The 24,046-nt window shown below is 36.3% G+C and overlaps 2 protein-coding genes and 1 pseudogene across 2 annotated transcripts; 2 read left to right on the forward strand and 1 right to left on the reverse strand.

Moving 5' to 3' along the window:
- LOC101408430 (olfactory receptor 52N2-like) lies at positions 1-1,005 on the forward strand. The gene has a single exon (XM_004418622.1). The coding sequence runs from the start codon at positions 1-3 to the stop codon at positions 1,003-1,005; it is 1,005 nt and encodes a 334-aa protein (XP_004418679.1).
- An 11,339-nt stretch (positions 1,006-12,344) lies between these two features.
- LOC101388784 (olfactory receptor 52E4-like) lies at positions 12,345-13,282 on the forward strand (annotated as a pseudogene).
- A 5,776-nt stretch (positions 13,283-19,058) lies between these two features.
- LOC101408166 (olfactory receptor 52E8-like) lies at positions 19,059-20,717 on the reverse strand. The gene is made up of 2 exons (XM_004418621.2): positions 19,809-20,717; positions 19,059-19,187 (listed from the first exon to the last, which is right to left on the reverse strand). Exons 1-2 carry the CDS (start codon positions 20,715-20,717, stop codon positions 19,059-19,061), a joined length of 1,038 nt encoding a protein of 345 aa, XP_004418678.2.
- Between the last annotated feature and the right edge of the window lie 3,329 nt (positions 20,718-24,046).

The following is a 24,046-nucleotide window of genomic DNA, read 5'->3' on the forward strand; positions in this document are numbered from 1 at the left end:
ATGTGTGATTACAACTGTACTAGACTGACTCCAGCATCATTCATATTAAATGGAGTACCTGGGCTAGAAGGTTCACATATCTGGATCTCCCTCCTGTTTTGCTGCATGTACCTCCTTACTGTACTAGGGAATTGTGGGCTCCTCTGTCTCATTTATGTGGAGGAGTCCCTACACCGGCCCATGTATTATTTCTTGGCCTTACTTTCCTTCACTGACATTGTTCAGTGTACAAGTATTGTACCCAAAATGCTGTGTATCTTCTGGTTTGATCTCAAAGAGATCAGCTTCAATGTTTGCCTGATCCAGATGTTCTTTCTCCACACTTTCACAGGGATGGAGTCTGGAGTACTCATGCTTATGACCCTGGACCGCTATGTGGCCATCCGCTATCCTCTACGTTATGCCACCATCCTTACCAATTCTATCATTGCCAAGGCTGGGTTTCTCACCTTCCTTCGAGGTGTGATACTCATCACTCCCTTTACTTTACTCACCAAACACCTGCCATATTGCAAAGGCAACATGATTTCCCACACCTACTGTGACCACATGTCTGTGGCCAAGTTGTCCTGTGGCAATGTCAAGGTCAATGCCATCTATGGTCTGATGGTTGCCCTCCTGATTGGAGGCTTTGACATCTTGTGCATCACAGTCTCCTACACTATGATCCTCCGGGCAGTGGTCAGCCTCTCATCAGCAGAGGCTCGGCAGAAGGCCTTCAGCACCTGCACAGCCCACATCTCTGCTATAGTCATTACCTATGTCCCAGCCTTCTTCACCTTTTTCACCCATCGTTTTGGGGGTCATACGATTCCCCACAGCGTTCACATTTTTGTGGCTAACCTATACCTGCTTCTGCCACCTACCTTGAATCCTATTGTCTATGGGATAAAGACTAAACAAATACAGGAAGGGATGCTTAAACTTTTCCTTAGACAAAGACCACTAAAGAAAGAGATCAAAGTAAATCCCAACATAATGAGAGGAAAACATTTTCATAGATGAAGAGAATGTCTGTACCAGACAGTGTATATGTGATTTGACAGTACCTAATGATTTTCTTGTTAGAGTATTAGTGGATCATTCCTATATTTTTCTAGGAACTTGTATATAAACTTGAAAACCTTTCCTTAAAAACAACCCACAGGCCAACTTAACTAAATCCAATAAAATATTTCTAATGCCTTTTTATATTATTTGCCTGGTACTGAATTTGTTGCTATTTGGAAGGTATATATGACAGAATTTTGTCCCTTAGGACTTTCCCTATTAGTAGATAAAACTGAGAAAAGAGATCATGCCGGTTAATCAAAAACACTGATAGTTTCTACTGAAAGCACGATGTCTGGAACTTTGTAGACTTTTGTTAAACTAGAAAATGCAGTATCCAGCAAGGAATAAACATTCAATGCTGCCCATTCATTTGTTTATTTATATATACCAGAAGCATTTTTTGAGCACCTACTGTCTTAGGAATTTGTAGTACAAAGACTGATAAAAATAGGGCATTGCTACATACGTATATACAATCAAGTTAATTAACATATTCATCACCTTCAAAATTTCCTTGTATACCTTTGTAACCCATCCATTGCCTAAGCCTGACACCACTGACATACTTTCTGTCACTATAGATTAGCTCTATAAAACTCTGGAATTTTATGTAAATAAAATTCTACTTAACGTAATCTTTTTAGGCTGGCTTCTTTCATTTGGCACAATCATTTTGAGTTTCATCAAGTCATTGTTTGTGTTAATTACGCGTACACTTTTCTTGCTGAGTAGTATTCCATTTGATGGATATACGAAAATTTGTTTACCCATTCATCTGTTGTGGGACATTTGGTTTGTTTCTAGTTTTTGTGTATTACAAATAAAGCTTCTATGATCATTCATGTACAAGTCTTTGGTCAGGCATTTTCTTTCATTTCCCTTGGGTAAATACCTAGCAGTGGAATAGCAGATACACATGAATCTTTTTAAGAAACTGCCAAATCATTTCCAGAATAGTTGTATTTTACATTCCCACTAGTAGTGTATGAAAGTTTTACTTATTCTGCATCCTCACAAACATTTAGTATAGTTAGTCTTTTTAATTTTAGTCCTTTAATGAGAGTATATTTGTATCTCATTGTGTTTTCAATTTGCATTCACCTATTGACTAAAGGTGTTGAGCATCTTTACCTGTGCTTTTTACCATCTATATATCTTTGTTTTTGAAGTGTCTGTTTAAATATTGTGTCATTTTTAAATTGGGTTATTTGCATTCTTGTTATTAACTTGCAAAGTTCTTTCTCTATTCTAGACAAAAGTACTTGGTTCAGGATAGCTTTTGGGAATGTTTTGACCCAATCTGAGCCTTGCCTTTTCTTTTGGAAACAAAGATATTTGAAGACCAACTTGTTTTTATTTGGATGAACCAAATTTAATGATTTATTTATTTTATTTTTATGGAATAATTAAGAAAAAATCGTCCAACTCAAGGTCTCTAACTTTTTTCCTATGTTTTCTTTTAGTAGTTTTTAAGATTTAGTTTTCACATGTATTTCTGTGATCTAATTTGAGTGAAATTTTTTTATAATGAGAGGAAAAAATTGAGGTTCTTTTTTTTGCATATAACTATCCAATTGTTCCAGCACCATTAGCTGAAAAGATTATCTTTTCTACCATTAAGTTGCCCTGGTATATTTGTTAAAAATAAATCAACCATAAAAGTATAGATCTATTTCTGGACTATCTGTTATGTTATATGGATTTATCTTGATGTCAATACTAGAGTCTTGGTTACTGTAGCTTTATAATAAGTCTTGAGATCAAGTAATGTTAGTCCTTCAATTTTATTCTTCTTTTTCTAAGTTTTTTGTCCATTCTAGTATCATTGAATTTCCTTATAAATTTTAGGATTAGTTTTAATTTGCACCAAAAAGCTTGCTGGGATTTTGATTTCAATAGTGCTGAACTTAAAAATCAATTTTAGGAGAATTGATGTCTTAACAATAATGATTCTTTCAATCCATGAGCATGCACTATTTCTCCATTCATTCATGACCTTAATTTCTCTCAGCAATATTTTGTAGTTTTTAGTATACAGATATTATAGGTCTTTTGTAAAATATAACCTCAAGTATTTAATATATTCAGATGCTATTGTAAATGGTACTGTTTTACATAAATTCCAGTTCTAAGTATTGGCTGCAAGTATAAAAAAATATTATTGGTTTTTGTATGTTGACCTTGTATCCTGCAATCTTGCTACAAGAGGATTTTTTTAGGTTCCTCAGAATTTTTTTCATAGACAATCATGACATCATCTAAGAGAGGCAGTTTTATATCATCCTTTCTTATCTGAATGGTTTTTAAGTTATTTTTCTTATCACAATGAGTAGGATCTTCGTTACAATGTTGAATAAAATTGTGAGAGTGCATGTCCTTGCTTTGTTACCATTATTAGGGGAAGACATCTAGTTTTTAACAGTTAAGTATGATTTTTCCTGGAGGTGTTCTGTTACTGTCTTTTATTAGGTGGAAGGAGTTCTCCTCTACTACTAGTTTATAGAGTGTTTAGCATGAACTGATGTTCAATTTTGTCAAATACGTTGTCATTCTTTTAAGTGAACGTGTATATGTGTGTGTATAATTCTGAATATATGGAGAATTATATTGTTTTAATTTGGAATATTAAAAGAGTCTTGCTTCCTGGAATAATCCCAACTTGGTCATGACATATTGTCCTTTTTATATATAGGCATACCTCAGAGATATTGTGGGGTTCAGGTCCAAATCACCACAACAAATCAAGTATTGCAATGAAGCAAGTCACATGAATTTTTTGGTTTCCCAGTGTATACGAAAGTTGTGTTTACACTATACAGTAGTCTATTGAGCGTGCAGTAGCATTATATCTAAAAAAAATGTATATACTTTAATTGAAAAATACTTACTGCTAAAAAATGCTATCATCTGAGCCCTTAGTAAGTCATAATCTTTTTGCTGGTGCAGGGTCTTGTAAAAAACACAATATCTGGAAAATGCAATAAAATAAAGTGAAATAAAATGAGGTATGTTTATTCTTTTGAATTAAAATTACAGAAGTTTTATAAAGATGTTTTTATATATATTCATGGTATAAGCTAGTCTGTAATTTACTTTTATTGATACATATTTCTTGTTATGGCATCAGAGTATTACTCATCTCATAGAATGTGTTGGAAAATACTGCTTTCAATGTTCTGGAGGAATTTTTGTTGAATTAGTACAATTTCTTCCTTGGATATTTCATACAATTCACAATAAAGAAATAAGATCTTGAATTTTTCTTGTTAAGAAGGTTTTTAACCACAAATTCAATTTCTTTTGTTGTATAGTGCTATTCAGGCTTCTATTTCTTGTGTCTGTCAAGGAATTTGTTAATCTTATCTAAGTTGTGTTAATGAAAAAACAAAATTCAGCCAAGTAAATTTGAAGACCTAATTGGCTTTATTCAGTGATTCATGAATAGGGCAACATCCCCTCTAGCAAGTAGAGAGATACTCTGAGCAGTTGTACCAAATGGAAGCTTTTATAGCCAGAAGGAGGGTGTGGTAAGGAAGTTATTAGCAAAAGAAAATAAAGGATTATTTCATGCCAGGGCATTTTTTGGGGGGGGTAAGGGAACAGCAGGTGTTTTTTCATGCAGATTACCTCACTAGTACTAATCAGGAGATTTCAAGTTGACTGTTAGAAAGGTCACATTCCTGGGATAGGTTGAAATTGTAATTCAGTCTTGGTTTGCTGTCCTGGGGGCAAGTGACCCTATCTTGAGTTTGTTATTTCTTTTTTCACAGTTGTATCAATTGGCATAAATTGTTTATGATATCCCCTTATTATACTTATAATGTTTATATGATCTGTGGTGGTAGTGTTTCGACACAAAGGGCACGATCTGCTGGCTGCAAGACAAACGTCAATCGTCAAGAGGCAAGATGGTGGCAGAGAAAGGGCAGTTTATTACAGCTTGCTAGCAAGGGGGAAGATAGCTGACTAATGTCTCAAAGAACCATCTTGCAGAACAAAGACTACAGGCCAGCTATATAGGGAGCTGGTCTCAGGGTGAGGGCATCCATCTGATCTCCATGTGGGAGCAGACATCTGTTCTTAGTTCCTGATAGTCTTTTGTTTTTGTTTTATTGGATATGCATCAGAAGACAGATGCCGTATACTCTGACCTTTCAGATGCCATTGATGACTTCTATCAACATAAACTTTCTGCCTGGGGGTCCTCACATCCCTAAGTAACTCAAGAGAACAAAGTTATCAATTTATAGCAGCTGGGAGGGGCCATAAAATGCCCCTCATACAGAGCATGTCTGTAGTTAGTCAGAGGTCATTCAAAGTTACCATATGGTTTCTTTTCTACAATATGGCTTCCCTTATGTGAACCTTGTGTTGAGCCAGTATCAGTAGCTCTACTCTCATCCTGACAGTGCTATTTTATGTATTCTCTATTTTCTGCTCAGTCTACCTAGTTAATCAATTTTCTTGATTTATTTTCAAACAACACACTTCTGCTTGCATTGATTTTTCTCAATTGCTTTGCTGTTTCTTTTTCATTGAGTTCTTCACTTTATTATTTCTTTTGTTCTTTTTACTTTGTTAAAGTCTAATTAGGGAAATCTTTAGGTCATTAATTTACAACCTTTCTTCTTATTCTCATATGGGCATTTAATGCTATAAATTTCCTCTAAGCACTGATTTAACTGCATCCCACAAATTTTGGAATCCAGTGTTTTCATTTTTGTTCAGTTCAAAATCCTTTTCTAATTTTCCTTTGATTTCTTCTTGGACCTATAGGTTATTTAGAAATGTATTATTTTCTTTCAAAATATTTGGGGCAATTAAGGTATATTTTATTTTATTCATTTCTAATTTAATTCTACTGTGGACAGAGAATATACTTTGCAAATTTATTTATACATATGTATGTGTATATGTGTATATATATATCTATATATATATATATATATATATATATATATATATAGATATATATATACACATAGATATACATATATATATAGATATATGTGTATATATAGATATATATATACACATAGATATACATATATATATAGATATATGTATCTATATATATATATAGATATATATATATATCTCCTAGTATATAATCTATCTTTATAATTATGTCATGCGCATTTGTCAAAAAGATGCATCCAGCTAATTTTGAGTGGAGTGTTCTGTAAATGTCAATTAAGCCAAATTGGCTTATAGTGTTGTTTAAGTCTTCTATGTACTTATTGATTTTCTATCTACTTGTTTTATCAATTACTCAGAGTTCTTGAAACTCAGACTATAACTCTGCATTTGTCAACTCATCCTTTAGTTTAGCCAGTTTTTGCTTTATGTGTTTTGAATCTATGTTTTAATGTAATAAGTAATTAGGATTGTTATAATCTATTTAATTAATTGATCCTGGAGAAATAAAGAAAGATATGTGAATGGCAATATTTAACAATAGTTAAATAATTGAGCAAGATAAAACAGTCTATAAATTCATAGGAAAACATCCTTTTGGGTTGAACCAGAAAGGAAAGGCTAGTGAGAGAAAGGTGAACTGAACTAGGACTTGAAGGATGAATAGGGATTGTGTAGTGTTAGCCCCAGGACTCTAGGATATGGAGATAATGGAGTTGTTGACACACAATTATGAATATTAGCTGTAGTGCTTTGGCAGATGAGGTGAGTATATGAAAAGAGCACCAGTATTTTAGAAGCAGTTTCTCTCAGGCGTCTCAAAATTGAAATATTATCCATGAAAATAGTTTACATGTAGAAATTTGACTTCTGCAATGCAAAATAATTAAATCAGAGGCTTTAACAGCATATCAGCTTTTGATACATAAAATGCTTCAAAAACCATACCAAAACACGAGTTTAAAATAAAACATGTTTTTATTATAGTTTAGACAATTATAGGATTAACTCATCCTATCTGAGCGTGGAGGATCTTGAATAGCCACACTCATGCATTTAAAGGTTGGCTAAGTTCTCTTCTAGGATGGTGCTAGGTCGCCTTTACTGGGACAGCTCTGTTCCATATCTTTTCCCTCCTCCTTCTGGGACCAGTGGGAAAGCCTGTCTTCCCCAGGCAATGGCATAAGCACAAGAAAACAAATGTAATCACGCAAAGCTTCTTGAGACCTAGGGTCAGAACAGGCACATCATCACTCTGTCTCATTTAATAGATAAAGCAAGTCACAAAGCTGAGTCCATATTCAAAGGGTAGAAAAATAAACTCTACTTTTTAGTGAGAAAACTTCAAAACCACAAAGCAAAGTACATGGACATGGAAAGAAAGGAATATTTGATGGACCAGTGCCAGTGGCCTAGTGGTTAAGTTTGGTACGCTTCTCTTCAGTAGCCCGGGTTTGGTTCCTGGGCACAGACCTACACCACTTGCAGCTCACGTACTAATAAGGGAAGATTGGCAACAGACGTTAGCTCAGGGTGACTTCCTTAGCCATAAAAAAAAAAAAGAAAAAAGAAAAAAGGAACATTTCTGTCATTGATTTGCAACTATCTGCCTTTGATGCTACAGTTAATCATATACACCCTCCACATCCCAAATATGCTTATTCCCCATTCCAGGAATCCCTTAAGTCTTATCCAATCTGAGGATTCAGTTCAAAAATTCAAAATCTAGTAACCTGTATTAATGCAGTTCCTTTTATCCAGAGGATTAATAAACTTGTTTATAAAAAAGAAGAAACAAACAAATAAAAAATAAAACACAACATCCTCTCATTACTAAATGGGAAAGACTGCAAAATAATAAACATATTCCCACATTTTAAAATAATATTTTATCTATTTCATTATATTTATTTTGCTTTCAACTATTTTAACACTTTATAGTAGCTAGTCCCCAGGGTGGCCCCCAAAGACTACCGCTTTCAGTATTCACATTCTTGCATAGTCCCCACCCACATTGCAGCAGGGCTAGTCTGTGTGACCAACTGAATATGGCAGAAGTGTTGGTATGTCACTTCTGAGCCTAGATTGTAAGAAGATACTGTGGCTTCCAAGTCTCTTTCCGTCTCTTTCTCTCTGTATCTCTCTCTCACTCTTTCTTTGTTTTTCTGTCTCTCTCAGGGTTCACTCAATTTTGGAGAAACAACGTCATGTGCAGACCTAAGGAGAGGCTCACTGGGTAAGGAACTGAAGCTTCCTGCCAACAGCCACATGAGTGAGCTTGGAAGCACATCCTCCAATCCCTATCGAGTCTTCAGAGACTGCAGGAAGAGTCAACAGCTGGGCTAATGTATCAGCATTATTTGGACTCCTGTTTCCTAATCACGCTAATCATTATTCCCCAAAATAATGAACATGAGATAATGGAATAAAGTTAGAAGCCAATTTGCTAGCCCATCTTATTGTCTGGGGTCCCAGTCCCTGTTTATTTCAGGGAAGAGACTGGTGATTTAACATAATTTAAAGCCCCAATAGCCCAAGGGTCAGGGTTCTTCTCATAGTGTCTGACATCTGGCCCCACAAAATATCCATATACTACTCCAGAATACAATTGACAAGGAAAACTGTGCACTACTGCCACTACTTCTTTAGCCCTAAGTGTCTTCCAATAAATTTTCTTCTAAAAGTCCTGGTCAGGGTGCTGTCTGGCACAATTAGCTCAGTGAGGTAAGCATCTGTCAGTCAACCATGTGCTTTCTATAAGTGAACCAAGTGAGTAGAGATCAAAAAGCCACTTTAGAGGTAAGAACAGTCTGCTTGAAGTGACAGTAACAGTAAGACTTAAAGACTGGACTGGAGAGGATGGTCAATAAATATTCATGGTGACTTGTTTCCAACGCTTGCGATTTCCCAGTGGTCAATCTCTCATAAACAGAGACAGTATTCTAGGGTTTATTAGTTTGTTTTTTCAATGGCCTTGGAGTGAATTGACCAAGATGTCATAGATTCACTGAGGTACAGGTTGAACTAGCATATTGATGTTGAAGAAGAAGATAAACTCAGTTGTGCAGAAGAAAATACAATTTAAAAATCCAAAGGCATGGAAGAGACGCCTGATGAAATTCCCCTGATCTCTATGCCTTAGCAAAGTGAAACAAATAAGTGAATTCTCTGACTCTCATCCTGAGACTAAGAGAGTCACTCTTAGATGGCACAATATTGCTGAGATGCTATTTGCCCTTATTAAATGGGAACAAAGAGAGGGAGGCTTATAGTATGTGGTAGTTGTGACCACTTGACTGTCATTTCCAAGTCTTCTTCCCCTCATCAGGAAGTTGATAACTACAGAAGGAACAAGGTAAGATTAAGGGGACAAATGTGATAAGACTTGTATTCTCAACCCTGTTTTACGGCAAAAACACTGAGATACAGGGGCTGATTTTGTGATTGTCAAAGGGTTTGGTGCTTTGCTCTGATCACTTTGGTCACAGCATACAGAGGATATTACGGGAGAATATGAACCATCTGGAAGATGAAGATAGTGAGGATTATAAAATTGCACTCCATCCCTAGGATGTTAGAATTGTTAAACTGTTATTCTGCAGATGTGACCCTGGGAGAATCACATGCTAAAGGTCTCCCTGGGACCCTGGAGTTACCTGATGATATGAATGACAAATCAGAGACACTGACTTCAAACTCTCGACTCCACTGCATACCAATTCAAGCATTGGAAAGATAATTTGTTACCATTGGGAAATCCAAACCTTTTCCAATTGTTATTTTATGCCTTATATCTTCCATAACTCTGAGAGCAAGAGAACACTAGAAAGACTGGCACAAAGACAAATTGTGTCTACCCAGTGTCTATTTCCCCTGAAGAATTAAATGAACCACTGCCTAACGATACAAACACCCTGAATAAAGCCAATCCTTACACACTGCACCTTGGCAGTGTTCATGAGTACATTCTTCCACATCCGCCAGTGTCATCTTCAATAATGTCAGTGAGCAGACTTTCTGCCTTACGGATTTAAATGGCTTGGGTTTCTAATGGAGATGGGCATGACAAACAGAGGTCACTCCTTGGGATAAGTGGTTAGACTGATAAGTAAAGGTTAATCTTTAAGATTCCCTGCAGGTTGGCTACCCAGAGAAAGAGTTGGTCTCCTACAGAATACCATGAGCCTTGGCTACAGAGGAGTCATAAATTCAATACTGGAAGTTGAGAGAGTGGTTTATGCTAGCAGTTCACCATGTCACATATGGCAGTAAATTATTTAGCTCTCTGCTATTCCTTCCCTTTGTCTTATTCTCTCATTTCTCACTGACTTCTCAGATTTCCATATTGCATTTACTAACCTATGTCTACTCATACATGGGAGGATTTGTAGCTTCTTTACAGCAATTACTCTGTTGTCATGTTTGGGTAAACCTGCTCATCTCTGCTGTAGCCTAGATCCTGGGAACCTAATATATGTTGGTCAGAACAAAAAGGACATGGAGCTTAGACAGCGTGACAAGGAATGTCTGAGCTCTGAATGCTGACATGGCAGAATAGAGCTGCTACTTCCAGTCACAATGATGGTGGGTCCCAGGGGAGGGGATGCTGGATCCCTGTGTGTGAGTCCAGAATGCAATATGTGATGGAGAACATAAAAACCTATTAATGCTCTAATCTCCATGAAATTCCACTTATGAACATAATTCTAAAAGATTTGGCATGTGCACAGTCTATTTCCCCTTATTTAGCACAGAAGGCCTTGGAGCCCTCCCACTCACTGCTGTTCAGAACCACTTTTACATGCCATAGTGCTAGCATTATTTTATATTCTTTATTTCTCCAGGCTATGTCATACATTTTCAATTAAATTGTCTTGCTTCTGTTATTATAAATCAAAGTCAATATCTTTTAAGAGTTAATGCTGCTAGGCCAAATTGAAGCTCAGGAATAGGGTCTGTGGTGATGGTCAGAGTAGAGACTAATAATAGAAGGTGGCAGCCACAGATCCCCTGGTTCAGAAATGTAGTCACAGGAGGATCAACTATTTTCTTTCAGGAAGAGGATCCTTCTAGACCCTAAGGATTAATGATTCTGTGGGAGATGGGCTGGGGATTGGAAGCCTGTTGCAATACAAGCATAAACGTTCCTTTGTAGGGATGACAAATAAAATGAAGTCAGAAGAGGAGATATTTCTCTAGTCTGATCCTAAAAGGATCACGGTCATGGCCAAGGCAGATGGTGCTGCCCAAGGCTGGGCTCAGAGAGTGAGGCACCGGAAATGAGGGACAGGAGGCCTGAGAAACAAAAACCCCTGAAATAGGATTGGAGCTGTGAGGAACAGAGGAGCATAAGGTCGGTGTTGTTTGAACATTTCTGGTAGAGGTAAAGTCTTTGTTTCTTCTTAATTTCAGTTTTCTTAAAAGTATAGATCAAACAGTGTTTTAAAACAAGGTACATTTTATTTTCTATTCAGAATTTTTTAAATAAATGTCTATAGAAATTTTAATAGCAAGCCCTTGGATGTAAGTACTTCATTGATCTGTCCATCTTACCTGAGTCTTACTTAGCCAAGAGGCTCAGGGAACCTCTCTGGCAGAGGTACCCCAAGCCATGTAACTTACCACTGAAGCCATGTATCACGGAAGAAGGAGAAAATGAAATAAGAAGGAAGAGATGATTTCCTTCCTTACTGATCCTCACAAACATGCTTCCTGATCCCCCCAGAGAGAGAGAGTTACTGACTTTCCTAAAGCCCTGTTGTCACAGCCTTATCAGAGAAGAGCAATTGTCAGCACTTTCAGTTCATGCTCCACAGGGCTAAAGGAGTATTCTTTCTAGAAATCTAGTTGAAGTGTCATTCTACATCTTAAATATATTTAATGTTTATTATTAACTCTAAGCGAAATCATCCCCTTATTGCATTCATGTATCTGCTTAAATATCACTTTGTTAGAGAGGACTGCCCTTGTGATCCTAAGTTTAAAATGACACCAGCTTTGTCATTATCCAATTGTCATGCTTTGTTTTTCTTTAAAGCACTTATATCTCTTACGTCTACTTGATATATATATATGTATATAAACACATATACATAAACATATTTTTTATTTATTTGGTTACTGTCTGTCTCATCCCCAAAATAACAATATTATGAAATCAGAGATTTTGACTGATTTGTTCGCTACACTCAGCAGAACTGTACATATTTTTGAATGTCTGAATGAATGATACTTTAAAGGCTGACATATAATCTCCTGCATAATTTCCTGCTGATTACTGCCCAAATTTATTGTATTCTTTTATTTGATGTTGATTGACATCTTAAATTGTTTGATTATTTGTTTCTCTGTGTTTCTAAAAGAGCAGAGAGAGGATGTCCCCCTCAAATGACACCAGGTTACATCCCTCCTCTTTCCTCCTGCTGGGAGTGCCTGACCTTGAAGAGATGCACATTTGGATCAAGTTTCCTTTCTGTCCTGTATATTTGATGGCCCTTGTGGGCAACATGACTATCCTGTTTGTGATCAAGAATGAACACAGTTTCATCAGCCCATGTTTTACTTCTTAGTGATGTTAGCCTCCATTGATCTCGGCCTGTCCACATCCACTATCCCCAAGATGTTGGGCATATTCTGATTTAATTTAAGGGAAATTAGCTTTGGGGGTTGTGTCACCCAGATGTTCTTCATTCACATATTCACTGCTATGGAGTCCGTTGTGTTGGTTGCCATGGCCTTTGATCGCTACATTGCCTTCTGCAACCCTCTGCAATACAGTCTGATTCTCACTAACAGAACTATTGGTCTCTTTCTTGTTGTGGTGTTTGGTGTTGATTTCACTTTGGTTATCCCTCTGGTGTTTCTCATCTTGAGGCTTCCCTTCTGTGGACACCGAATAATCCCCCACACATATTGTGAGCACATGGGAATTGCTCAGCTGGCCTGTGCCAATGTGAAGGTAAACATTATATTTGGATTAATTCTTATATCAATGGTGTTTGTTGACGTGGTTTTGATTGTCATCTCCTATGTGAGAATACTCCAAGCTGTCTTCTTTCTTCCTTCTTGAGATGCCAGACTTAAAACACTTAATACATGTGACTCCCATATCTGTGTTATCCTAGCTTTCTTTACTCCCGCTTTTTTCTCCTGCATGACCCACCAGTTTGGCAGGAATGTTCCCATATACATTCACATTCTGCTGGCCAATTTGTATGTTGTTGTTCCACCCGCCCTTAATCCTGTCATCTATGGAGTGAGGACTAAGCAAATTAGGGAGTGAGTTTCAAGCATCTTTTTGAAAAAAGACTGACATAAATTGTTTCAGAGATATACATTTTAATCTAGGGAAAAGAGAATGTGTTTCTCAACTACAGAATCTTGCAACGGGAAAAAGACTCTGAGCTTTGTATTATTTCATTCATAATTCCCCTAAATATCCCATCTAGAACATATAACATGATTAATATCAAAACAGTCACTGTGAAAGTTTATAGAATATCTAAAAGTTTTGGACAACTTACTTACAAGATTTTCTTAGGATTCCTTTCCTCTATAACCTCTATAGAGTACTTATTATAGACAGGATTATGTAGAATAAAATGATTCTTTTTATTTGCAGATAGTTAACTCCATTGGTCACATTAACAAATTCATGTACAAATTCATGTACAAATCCCTACATCAAGGTCTACAAGTTTTTAATACTCATGACAGATTTTTTCATTCCTTTCTTAATTGCTTAATAGTTTTTATCCATAATTTTATTGATATTTATTATACTTCAGAAACTGATGTCATATATATATATAATATAAAGATAAATATGTACATAACATTTGAAGAGTCTTAATAGGATGAAGAATTTGGAGAAATTTTCCCTATGACTATGACTCTGTGTGGAATCTTCCCAGGCATCATCGGCGTTCACCTGGGATCTGAACTGGCAAACCCTGGACTGCCAAAGCGGAGCGAGTGCATTTAACCACCGGGCCACCGAGCCGTCCCCCCAAGAAGCTTATGTTCTGGTTGCAAAGATAATACTAACCACTTATAAACATACAAATAGTTAGGTTTTAAGTTATATGGTGCTAACTTTAGAGCTACAGAAATTCAGATAACCGGTAAGACTTCCAGGCTTTCTAATTCAATTTCCTTTAAAAAGGAGTTGGAAGGTGGCACAATAAAAACTGCAAAGTAAAATAGAAACAGATATTATTTGAGGACATCACAAAAAGGTTATGTACTGTGTCTAGAATCATAAGAGACTGGTTTTCTCCTGAGAAACCACAAAGTATCTCCAACAGCTGTCTGCAGTCAGCTGGTCTGGCACTAACATCTTGATCATGATAATGCCCACTTAACATGAACAATTTCACAAAACGTGAATATCAGACAAGTTCACTTTGTGTCAGTGATGATAGAATGAAATAAAAACAAGACCCTTTAATAATCATGTCTGAGCAGAAACAAAAATAAAAATACTGTCCAAAAAAAAAAAAAAAAAAGGTGTCCGTCTGGCTAATATGAGTGACTACGGCTATTTTATCAAAGATAGCTTTAGCCCCCACTCCATTGCTGTCATCTTCTATACAAAAATTATTAAGATATGGAGGTTCCCCAAAATTAAAAATAGAACTACTAAACAATCCATCAATCCCACTTCTAGGTATATACCCCAACTAAATGAAAACAGGTTATCAAAGAGGTATCTGCACTCCCATGTTTATTGAAGCATTATTCACAATCGCCAAGATATGGAAACAACCCAAGTATCCGTCACAGGATGAATGGATAAAGAGGATGTGATATATACATATAATTTATAGGTTTACATATTTATGATGGAATTATATTTGCCATGAGAAAAAAGAAAATCCTGGCATTTACGCCAACATGGATGGACATTGAGGACATTATGTTAAGTGAGATAAGTCAGACAGAGAATGACAAATACTGTGATATCTCTCATATGCGGAATCAAAAAAAACTGAACTCAAAAAAACAGAGAGGTGAATAGTGGTTACCAGGGGCTATGGGTGGGGGAATGGGAGAGATGTTGTTTAAGGGCACACACTTCCCAGTAGTAGATAAATAAGTCCTGGAGATCTAATACACAATACAGTGATTATAGACAACAGCACTGTATTATAAACATTAAACGTGCTAAGAGTCTAGATCATAATTATTCCCACCACTAGAAGAAATGATAATTATATGACATGATAGGGGTGTTAACTAATGCTACAATGGCTATCATATTGCAATATAAATGTGTCAAATCAATATGTTGTACACCTTAAACTTACACAATGTTATATGTTAATTATATCTCAATAAAAATGATACTCAATAATAGAATTAGTCCCTTTTCTTGAAACCACCTACTTCTGAAAAGCACCCCCAAAACAAGCACAAAGCCAGTGTCCCACTCTTCCTTCCACACTCTTACTGAGACTACCACCGCGTCATCACTCTGTGTGATTTCCCTTCCTGTAGCAAGTAATAAACTCTAGTTTTGTTTTGTATTTTTGTTTTTTCTACTGGTTGTTGGCTGAGGGCATTGATGTTTCCTGTATATGAGAGTATCAGTTGGTCCACATGCTCACCAATTGCTGGCATTCTCAGGGATATTTTTAAACCGTTCTAGTAGGATGTAGAGCTACCTCATTGTGTTTTTTTTTTTTTTTCCTGAGGAAGATTTGCCCTGCGCTAACATCTGTGCCAATCCTCCTCTATTTTTTCTAGTGTGTGGACCTCCAGCACAGCACAGCCGCCAGCAGAGCGGTGTAGGTCCCGGCCTGGAACTGAACCCAGGCAGCTGAAGTGGAGCTTGCTGAACTTAACCACTAGGCCGCTGGGGCTGGCCCTGCCGCATTGTGTTTTTAATTGGCATTTCCCTGAATTCAAATGATGCTGAGCATCTTTTTATATGTTTATTTACCGTCCATGTAATTTTCTTTGGTGAAGTGCCTGTTCAAGTCATTTGCCCATTTTTTGAATGGGTTGTTTTCTTATTATTGATTTTTGAGAATTCTTTATATATTCTGGATAAAAGTCTTTCATCATATATGTGCTTTGCAAATATTTTTTCTCAGTCTGTGATTTGTCTTTTCTTTCCCTAAAAGTGTCTTTTGAAGAGCAGAAGTTCTTGTTTTTTAATGAAGGTCAATTTATCTTTTTTTTCTTTAGAGAATAGTGCCTTAGTGTCATACCTAAGAATACTTTGCATTAGCTAAAATCACGAACGTTTCCTCTTATGTGGTCTTGTACAAAATTATAAAGTTTTTTACTTTTAGGTGTTACCTTTAAAATTTATGTTCATTATTTCTTGGATTTATTTTGGTAGACTTTGTATTAAAGTATAACAGCTTTCTAGGAAAATGTATAAAACACTAAGTATAGGATTAATAAAATTTCACAGTGTCCACATCAAACAGGTCAAGAAACAGGATGTTACCAGTAATTCAGAAGTCAACTCATATCAGCTCCCAGTTACTAATACACCAAAAAAGTAACCACAATCTTGACTTCTAACACCATAGACTAAGTTTGCTTACTAGGAAGCAAAGGATTTTTTTCTCTTGGAAGATAATGGAAAATAATAAATAATCTGTACAAGTAACGTGGTATAAGATGGGGATATACCATAAACAAAACAACTCATTCTATGTAATTCATTTCTACACATACATTGCTCAAAACAAACTTCACATGTTAAATCAAAAATTAGAAGAAATGTCGTATTTTCATTTTCATTTGTCTCCAGGTATTTTTTGATTTCTTCTTTGATTTCTTCGTTAACCCAGTCGTTGTTCAGTAGCATTTTGTTTAATCTCCATGTATTTGTGGCTTTTCTGATTTTCTTCCTATAGTTGATTTCTAGTTTCATACCTTTGTGGTCAGAAAAGATGCTTGGTATTATTTCAATCTTCTTAAATTTATGGAGACTTGTTTTGTGGCCTAATATGTGATCAATCCTGGAACAACGTGAATGGACATTGAGGGTATAATGCAAAGTGAAATAAGTCAAAGGGAGAAGGTCAAATACCGTATGATTTCCTTCATTAAGTAGTAGATAATAACAACAATAAACAAACACATAGGGACAGAGATTGGATTGGTGGTTACCAGAGGGGAAGGGGGGAGGGAGGAGGGTGAAAGGGATAATTCGGTACATATGTGTGGTGATGGGTTGTAATTAGTATTTTGGTGGTGAACATGATGTAATCTATGCAGAAATAGAAGTACAATGATGTACACCTGAAATTTTTACAATGTTGTAAACCAATGTTGCTGCAATAAACAAAAAATTTAAAAAATAAATAAATTAATTAATTAATTAATTAAAAAAAATTAGAAGAAATGTGGAGAGTGCATGTGGCAATATCCGATTTCTCAAGGGGAAGAATGTTTCATGGAAACATTTTGATTTTCTGTATTCTTTGAATCATTGGAAACTTTGAAATTGGTTTATATGAATCTTATTTGACAATTCAGCCCTGGTGTTACCACTCTTGGACTTCATATATATATATATATATTAAAAAAAACCTTCAAAGTTATATAATTTAACTTTGTTCTGTCTGGCTCATTTCACTCACTATACTGTTATACACATAGTTTGTTCATTTTCATTGCTCCATAGTATTTCACTGTTTATATATATCACACTTTATTTATGCATTCTACTATTAGAGTGCATTGGAGCTGTATCAATTGTTGATCGTTACACATAGTGCTCTGTGATCATTGATGTACATATCTTCAGATGAATGTATGTAACAACTTTTTTGGCTATATAACCAGGAGGGGAATTTTTGAGTCATATGGTATATACACGATTAGCTTTCTGAGATACTGCCAAACAGTTTTCTAAAATGATTTTACCAATTTTCCTTCTCACCAGCAATGTATGAGGATTCCACTTGTTCCACATACTTGCTACCACTTTACATTTTTCATTTTGTTCATTCTGGTCAGTGTATAGAGGAACTGCTTAGTGATTTTAAATATATTTCCCTTATGACTAAAGGAGTAGAACATCTGTTCATGTTCACTAGAAATTTGGATATCCTCCTTTGCAAAATCCCCACAGAAGTCCTTTGCTAATTTTTCTATGTTGTGGTGTTTCTTTTTCTGATCAATTTATGGGAATTCTGTAATACAAGCCATTTGGTTTGCCTATTCTCCCATTAATGTTATATTTGGTGAAGTTCTTGATTTTAATATACACTGACTAATCAATATGTTTCCAGTATTGTTAGCATGTATATGTGTATGTAATTGTGCCTTATTCTAGAATCTTTCCTTGTTCCAAGGTTACGAAGATATTCTCTCTTTTTTTCCCAGAAGCTGTATTGTTTTTCCTCTCAAGTTTACATCTACAATCATTTGGGAATGATTTTTTGTATGACAGGAGATAAATATCAAGATTCATTACTTTTTCATACGCCTCTCCAATTGATCCAGTATCTTTTATTGAAAACATCATCTTTTGTCACTATACTGCAATGTTCTCTCTGCCATAGTTCAGATAAGCATATATCTGAGGGTCTGTTTCTGGACTCTCGATTCGGTTTCATTGGGCTGGTTTTCTATACTTGCACCAAAGCCACACCCTCCCAATTACTATAGCTTTTTTACAGGTCTTTACAACAGTTTTGGAAAATGTCTTGTTTTCTGGCAGTTTAAGTCTTCCAACTTTCTTCCTTAGGAGAAACTTGGTGAATCTTGGCTATTCTTGGCTAAATATATATATTTGAACAGTTTCCTGTCCGTGAGTGTGATATCATTCAAGATAGGCTAGATTACACTGAGGTAACACCCACCCTCTCCCAAATTTCAGTGTGTTAAAGGATCAAAGGTTTAATTCTTGTTCCTATTACATAACTAATGCAGCTTTTGGGGTGGGGAAGGACTGTATTTTAGTCACTCAGGGATCTATTCTGATGAAGGCATCAGAATTTTATGACATGGCATCTTAACAAAAGCTTTCAGGGTACATGAGAGTGGGAGTAGAGAAAACAGGGAAGCACACAATCACTTTTAAATGTTTCCTCTTAGAATTGACACAAGTTAAGTTGCTTCTACAAATAGTTTATTTGCCATAGCAAGTCGCATGGCAAAGTCGAACTGTGAGAGGTTGGACACGTGTAATCCTCCCACATTGCTGGAAGAAAAAGAAAACTGGAAATGTTGGTAAACACCAGTGATGTCTAACCTAAGTGTGCCAAGCAGATAATTTTAATATTCATCCTCTGATTATTAAAACACATATTTTCAAGCTCTATATTCTTCCTCTAAAAAGTCTTCAGAAAAATTTTTTCTTACTGTGATTATTTTATCCAAAGGCCTAGTGATTAATGTTATTAATTTTATATCTACTTATATCTGAATATGATAATATTATTTTGTTTGTTAATGTACCAGTAGATGAACTCGTCTGTTGTCTATTTAGATGATTAAAGTTTTCCTACTTTATCTAGAGTCAGAGGCTTTGAATATATAGGTTAGTTTAATTTAATTAATTTGTCTGATATCTGTTTATTCGATTGCTAACTTGATGATCCAACAATATACATATAAGTACTTTTCAAAAAATGCAATCCTTACAGATTATAATATTATCCTCAATGATCTCATTATTACCATTAAATTTAAAAGATTACGGAGAAAGGAATGTCATTACTGTTCATATTCATGTTTGGTCCCTGCCTACTATCTTTTTAGACAACAAACTCCTTCTAATGAGCATATGGAAAAAATATGAACAGTAAGACATTCTAAGACTACTGATGGTTAACCATCTTTTTTAAAAAAAAAGGAATCCCTAAAACTCGCTCCCTAATTTGCTTGGTCCTGACCCCATAGATTATAGGATTGAGGGCTGGTGGAACGACCACGTATAGATTGGCTAAGAGGATGTGGATATATGGGGGGATGTTGTGGCCAAAACGATGTGTTAAGAAAGAGAAAAATGCTGGTGTGAAAAAGGCTAAAATAACACCAATATGGGAGCCACATGTATTGAGAGCTTTGAACCGGGCTTCCCAGGAGGGCAGACAGAAGACAGTATAGAGGATCCTGACATAAGAAAGAGTAATAAGAAGCACATCCAATAATAAAATAGACATATCCCCAAGACCAAATATTATGTTGAGTTTGATGCTAGCACAGGCCAGACGGGCAATGCCCATGTGCTCACAGTAGGTATGAGGGATGATATGGTGCCCACAGAAGGGCAACCTCAGGAGGAGAAACACCAATGGAGCCACCATGCACAAGCTCCGCAGAATAGCGATGCCTGCAATGATGCTGATGATTTTGCTGGTGAGGATCATGGTGTACCGAAGGGGCTTACAAATGGCAATGTAGCGATCAAAAGCCATGGCCACCAACACAATGCTCTCCATGGCGGTGAAGAAGTGGATGAAGAACATCTGGGAAAGGCAGCTTTCAAAAGATATGTCCCTGAGGCTGAACCAGAAGATTCCCAGCATTTTGGGGATGGTGGCTGTGGACAAGCCCAGGTCAATGGAGTCCAGCATGACCAGGAAGTAGTACATGGGCCCGTGGAGACTATGCTCAGTCTGGATCACAAACAGAACAGTAGCATTCCCCAGGATTGCCACAAGATACACAAAGAAAAAGGGGAATCCAATCCAGATGTGCACATCTTCCAGCCCTGGGATACCCAAGAGGAGGAACAAAGAAGGATGGAACTGGGTTTCATTAAGAATGGACATTCTCTCTGCCGTTGCTGGTGATTGTGCATATCAGTGTTAGATGTTGACTTTCCATTAGTGATTCTCACTCCACTTCCTTCTTTGTCCAGATTCCTGGTAAAATGCAAAATAATTTTGCAATATTCATTTCCTCCCATTCAACGTTATCAAAACTTTTCTGCCATCCTTACCTGAACATCAGATGGAGAGCCAGTCTCACTCTTTCCCAGATCGTTCCTTTTCATAAAAGCTTGAATAAGAAGAGAAGGGAGAACAATAGCCATCTGTCACCATGGATATTCAAGGTAAGGAGCGTGGATAACAAACGTTTTTGTTCTTTTTATCTGATGATGTTACTCATATTGCATTTAATGTAAATGAAAAATGTGTTAGGATATGTAATCTAACCCATTCTTTTATTGGGGAAATTGAGGACCATTTATATATATATATATATATGTATATATATGTACATATAAATATATATATTTGTATGTGTATATGTATATATATATAATATTTGACCAATTGCCTCTGAATATTTGATTCTGAAATCTGAGACCACAAATTTACTTTTGTTTATTCATGCACCTAAAACTATTTCACATATACATATTCTCAGAAAAAAATGTTTGTTAAATGAATGAGTCAGAGGAAAGCAATAACAACCAGCATGCCCCAGATGATTAGTAACATAATTTCCATCTTAACTAGGTCTTCCAAAAGTCATCTTCATCCAAAATATTTTGGATGATGAATAAAGACAATGAAATGGAGAAGTTTTACACAGGAACTTTTAAGTTAGGGTGAAACTTGGATTTATAAAATATTTTAAATTGAAATGGTCTTATTATACATTGAATCCACAAAATTTCAAATTAATCTAAGAAGCTGTCTTGGGAAGTCTAATCAGGGATACCTAGAGAGTTTCTAATTTTTTGAGCTCTACTCTATTCAAATCCTATCTAATCCTCTTAGATAAGGAAAAGGGAGTATTACTTTGGGTACCCTTGAGATTAGAGTCCAACAAAGCTGTCCTCTATTCCAGATCTTGATGTTTTACTGGATGTCTCCTTTTAAGTACTTAATAAAAAAGAATTTATTAAGTGATTCATTATATAGTAACTAGCTTGAGCAGCAAAATGTTGGATTTATTTATCTTGAGTTAATATTTTAAGACAATCAAGAATGGACAAATTTTGTTTACTGGGTAACTTCTTATGATGAAACAATTTTGAAAACAGTGTGGAAATTGTAGACTCTGAGGAGAGGTACCTGGAAATTGGGGGAATCCATATTTGAGTGGTACCCATCAGAGACCGATGCACAGAAAAAGTATCATAACCTCCTATAATCCAGGATAGGACCAGCCTCTAACAAAGAATGTGGTCCATCTAGGGCCCATCAGGAGTATCAAAAAGAAGGGATAATTTGGGACATTAGATAGAAATTTAGACAGAAAATTTAAATAAGACTTCACCCATGCTCTCACAATGTAATGAAGAAGGCACAAATGAAAAGATAAAATTTGAATAAGATGTTGCATTATGGTAAAAATATACAGAAAATGTTGTGAGTATGGATTAAGACAAAAGAAACTCCATGGAGGAGGTAAAATGGATCAAAAACAACCGTATTTTTACAGACAAGGAAGCATAGTAAGTTTATTCCAGGTAGAGAGAAACACATATATATTTTGAGACAGGAATCAAAATTATCACTGGCCCTACCTTGTAGCATGAGTTCATTGGTTTGCCTGAAATGCAAACCAGTTCTCCAGTTCTCCATCATGTTACTCGTCACTCTACCATATTCCACGGCCTTCACCTACCCTCTCACTTTGCCCCACATACTTAAATACCACTTCATGTTCTGTAACTGATAAAGATAAGGAGAAGGGACTCTTTAAACTGTTGGTTTGCAGCCAGGGGTGATTTTTCCCCCAGGGGATATTTGGCAATGTCTGAAAACATTTTTCATTGCCATAACTTGGAGGAAGTGCTACTGGCGTTGAGTAGGTAGATGCCAGGGATGCTGCTAAACATCTTACAACCCACAAGATAGCCCCCCAGAACAAAGAATTATCTGGCCCAAAATGTCAGTAGTGCCAAGGCTGAGAAACTCTGCTCTATACCTTATCATGTTATCTCTGCCTAATTCCCGGTCCATGGTGTATGCTATTATGAAATGACCTGAACTATCCACGTTATCCCATTTCTCAGATACTTTCTCATTTTGTTCTTGGGTCCTACTAAAAATAAAACCAAACAGAGGTTGACCCTTGGCATAGTGCTTAAGTTCGTGCACTCCACTTTGGTGGCATGGGTTCATGGGTTAGGATCCCGGGCCCAGTCCTACATACCACTCATCAAGCCATGCTGTGGTGGCATCCCACATACAAAATAGAGGAAGATTGGCACAGATGTTAGCTTCAGGGCCAGTCTTCCTTACCAAAACAGTAATAATAATCATAATAATGATAAAAATAAAAATAAACAAAACAACATGAAACAAACTTTACCAGCATTTACAGTTATGCTTCATGATTTATCCATTCGTGAATTCCTTTTTTCAAAAACATACCTGTGTATCTCATTTACTAGGCCTGGCAATGTGCTAGATGTCAGGAAAACATAGTCTTTGATCTCTTAATATTCACATTTGTTCCCTAGCATGTAAGCTGAGAAAAAGTAGCTGAGCTAATACAGTTTTCTTCTGCATCTCACCTGTGGTTGCATCTGTGGGACTATGAATGCAAAGAGATATATGTACGTGTAGAAACATATGTAACCATGATGGTTTATGGGTATAAAACTTGCAATATCCAAAGTTTGTCTGTGTGTTCCCTTTATCCTTTTTCCAACTCTGTATTATTTACTTATTTTCCTTCCGTCAATATATCTTAGCTTAGCACGAACTCATTCCCCGTTTCCCATGCTATTTCCCACAGCCCTACCTAAGAATAACACAGCCTCACCTTGCTTTCCAAATGCCTCAAGAGGATGCACTTTGAAAACATCATCTGACATCTCTCTGGGTCCACACTTTCTTAGGCAAGGAGTAAGTATTTATATTGGTGTAGTAGCCCTGGTTCTGGTGGGATGGGGACTGTAGTCTACCTGGGTTTTTGGCATAGACTAAGTGATATTCACTGGGGAGTTCTCTTAAGAAACCTCCCTCCCTACTCTGGAATGATGGGACAAGAGTCATCTACTCATTTCTTTCCAACGAGACTCTGTATCTTTTCTGCTTTCCAAATTAAAAGCCTAAGCTCTTGCTTAACACCTGAGCTGTTAAGATGATTATCTGCCATCTTCTTCAATGACATGTTACATCAGTCTTCCCTGGCT

The sequence above is a fragment of the Ceratotherium simum genome, chromosome 7 (assembly GCF_057802395.1).
Source record: "Ceratotherium simum simum isolate JZ-2026a chromosome 7, ASM5780239v1, whole genome shotgun sequence".
In the NCBI taxonomy this organism is placed as follows: Eukaryota; Metazoa; Chordata; class Mammalia; order Perissodactyla; family Rhinocerotidae; genus Ceratotherium; species Ceratotherium simum.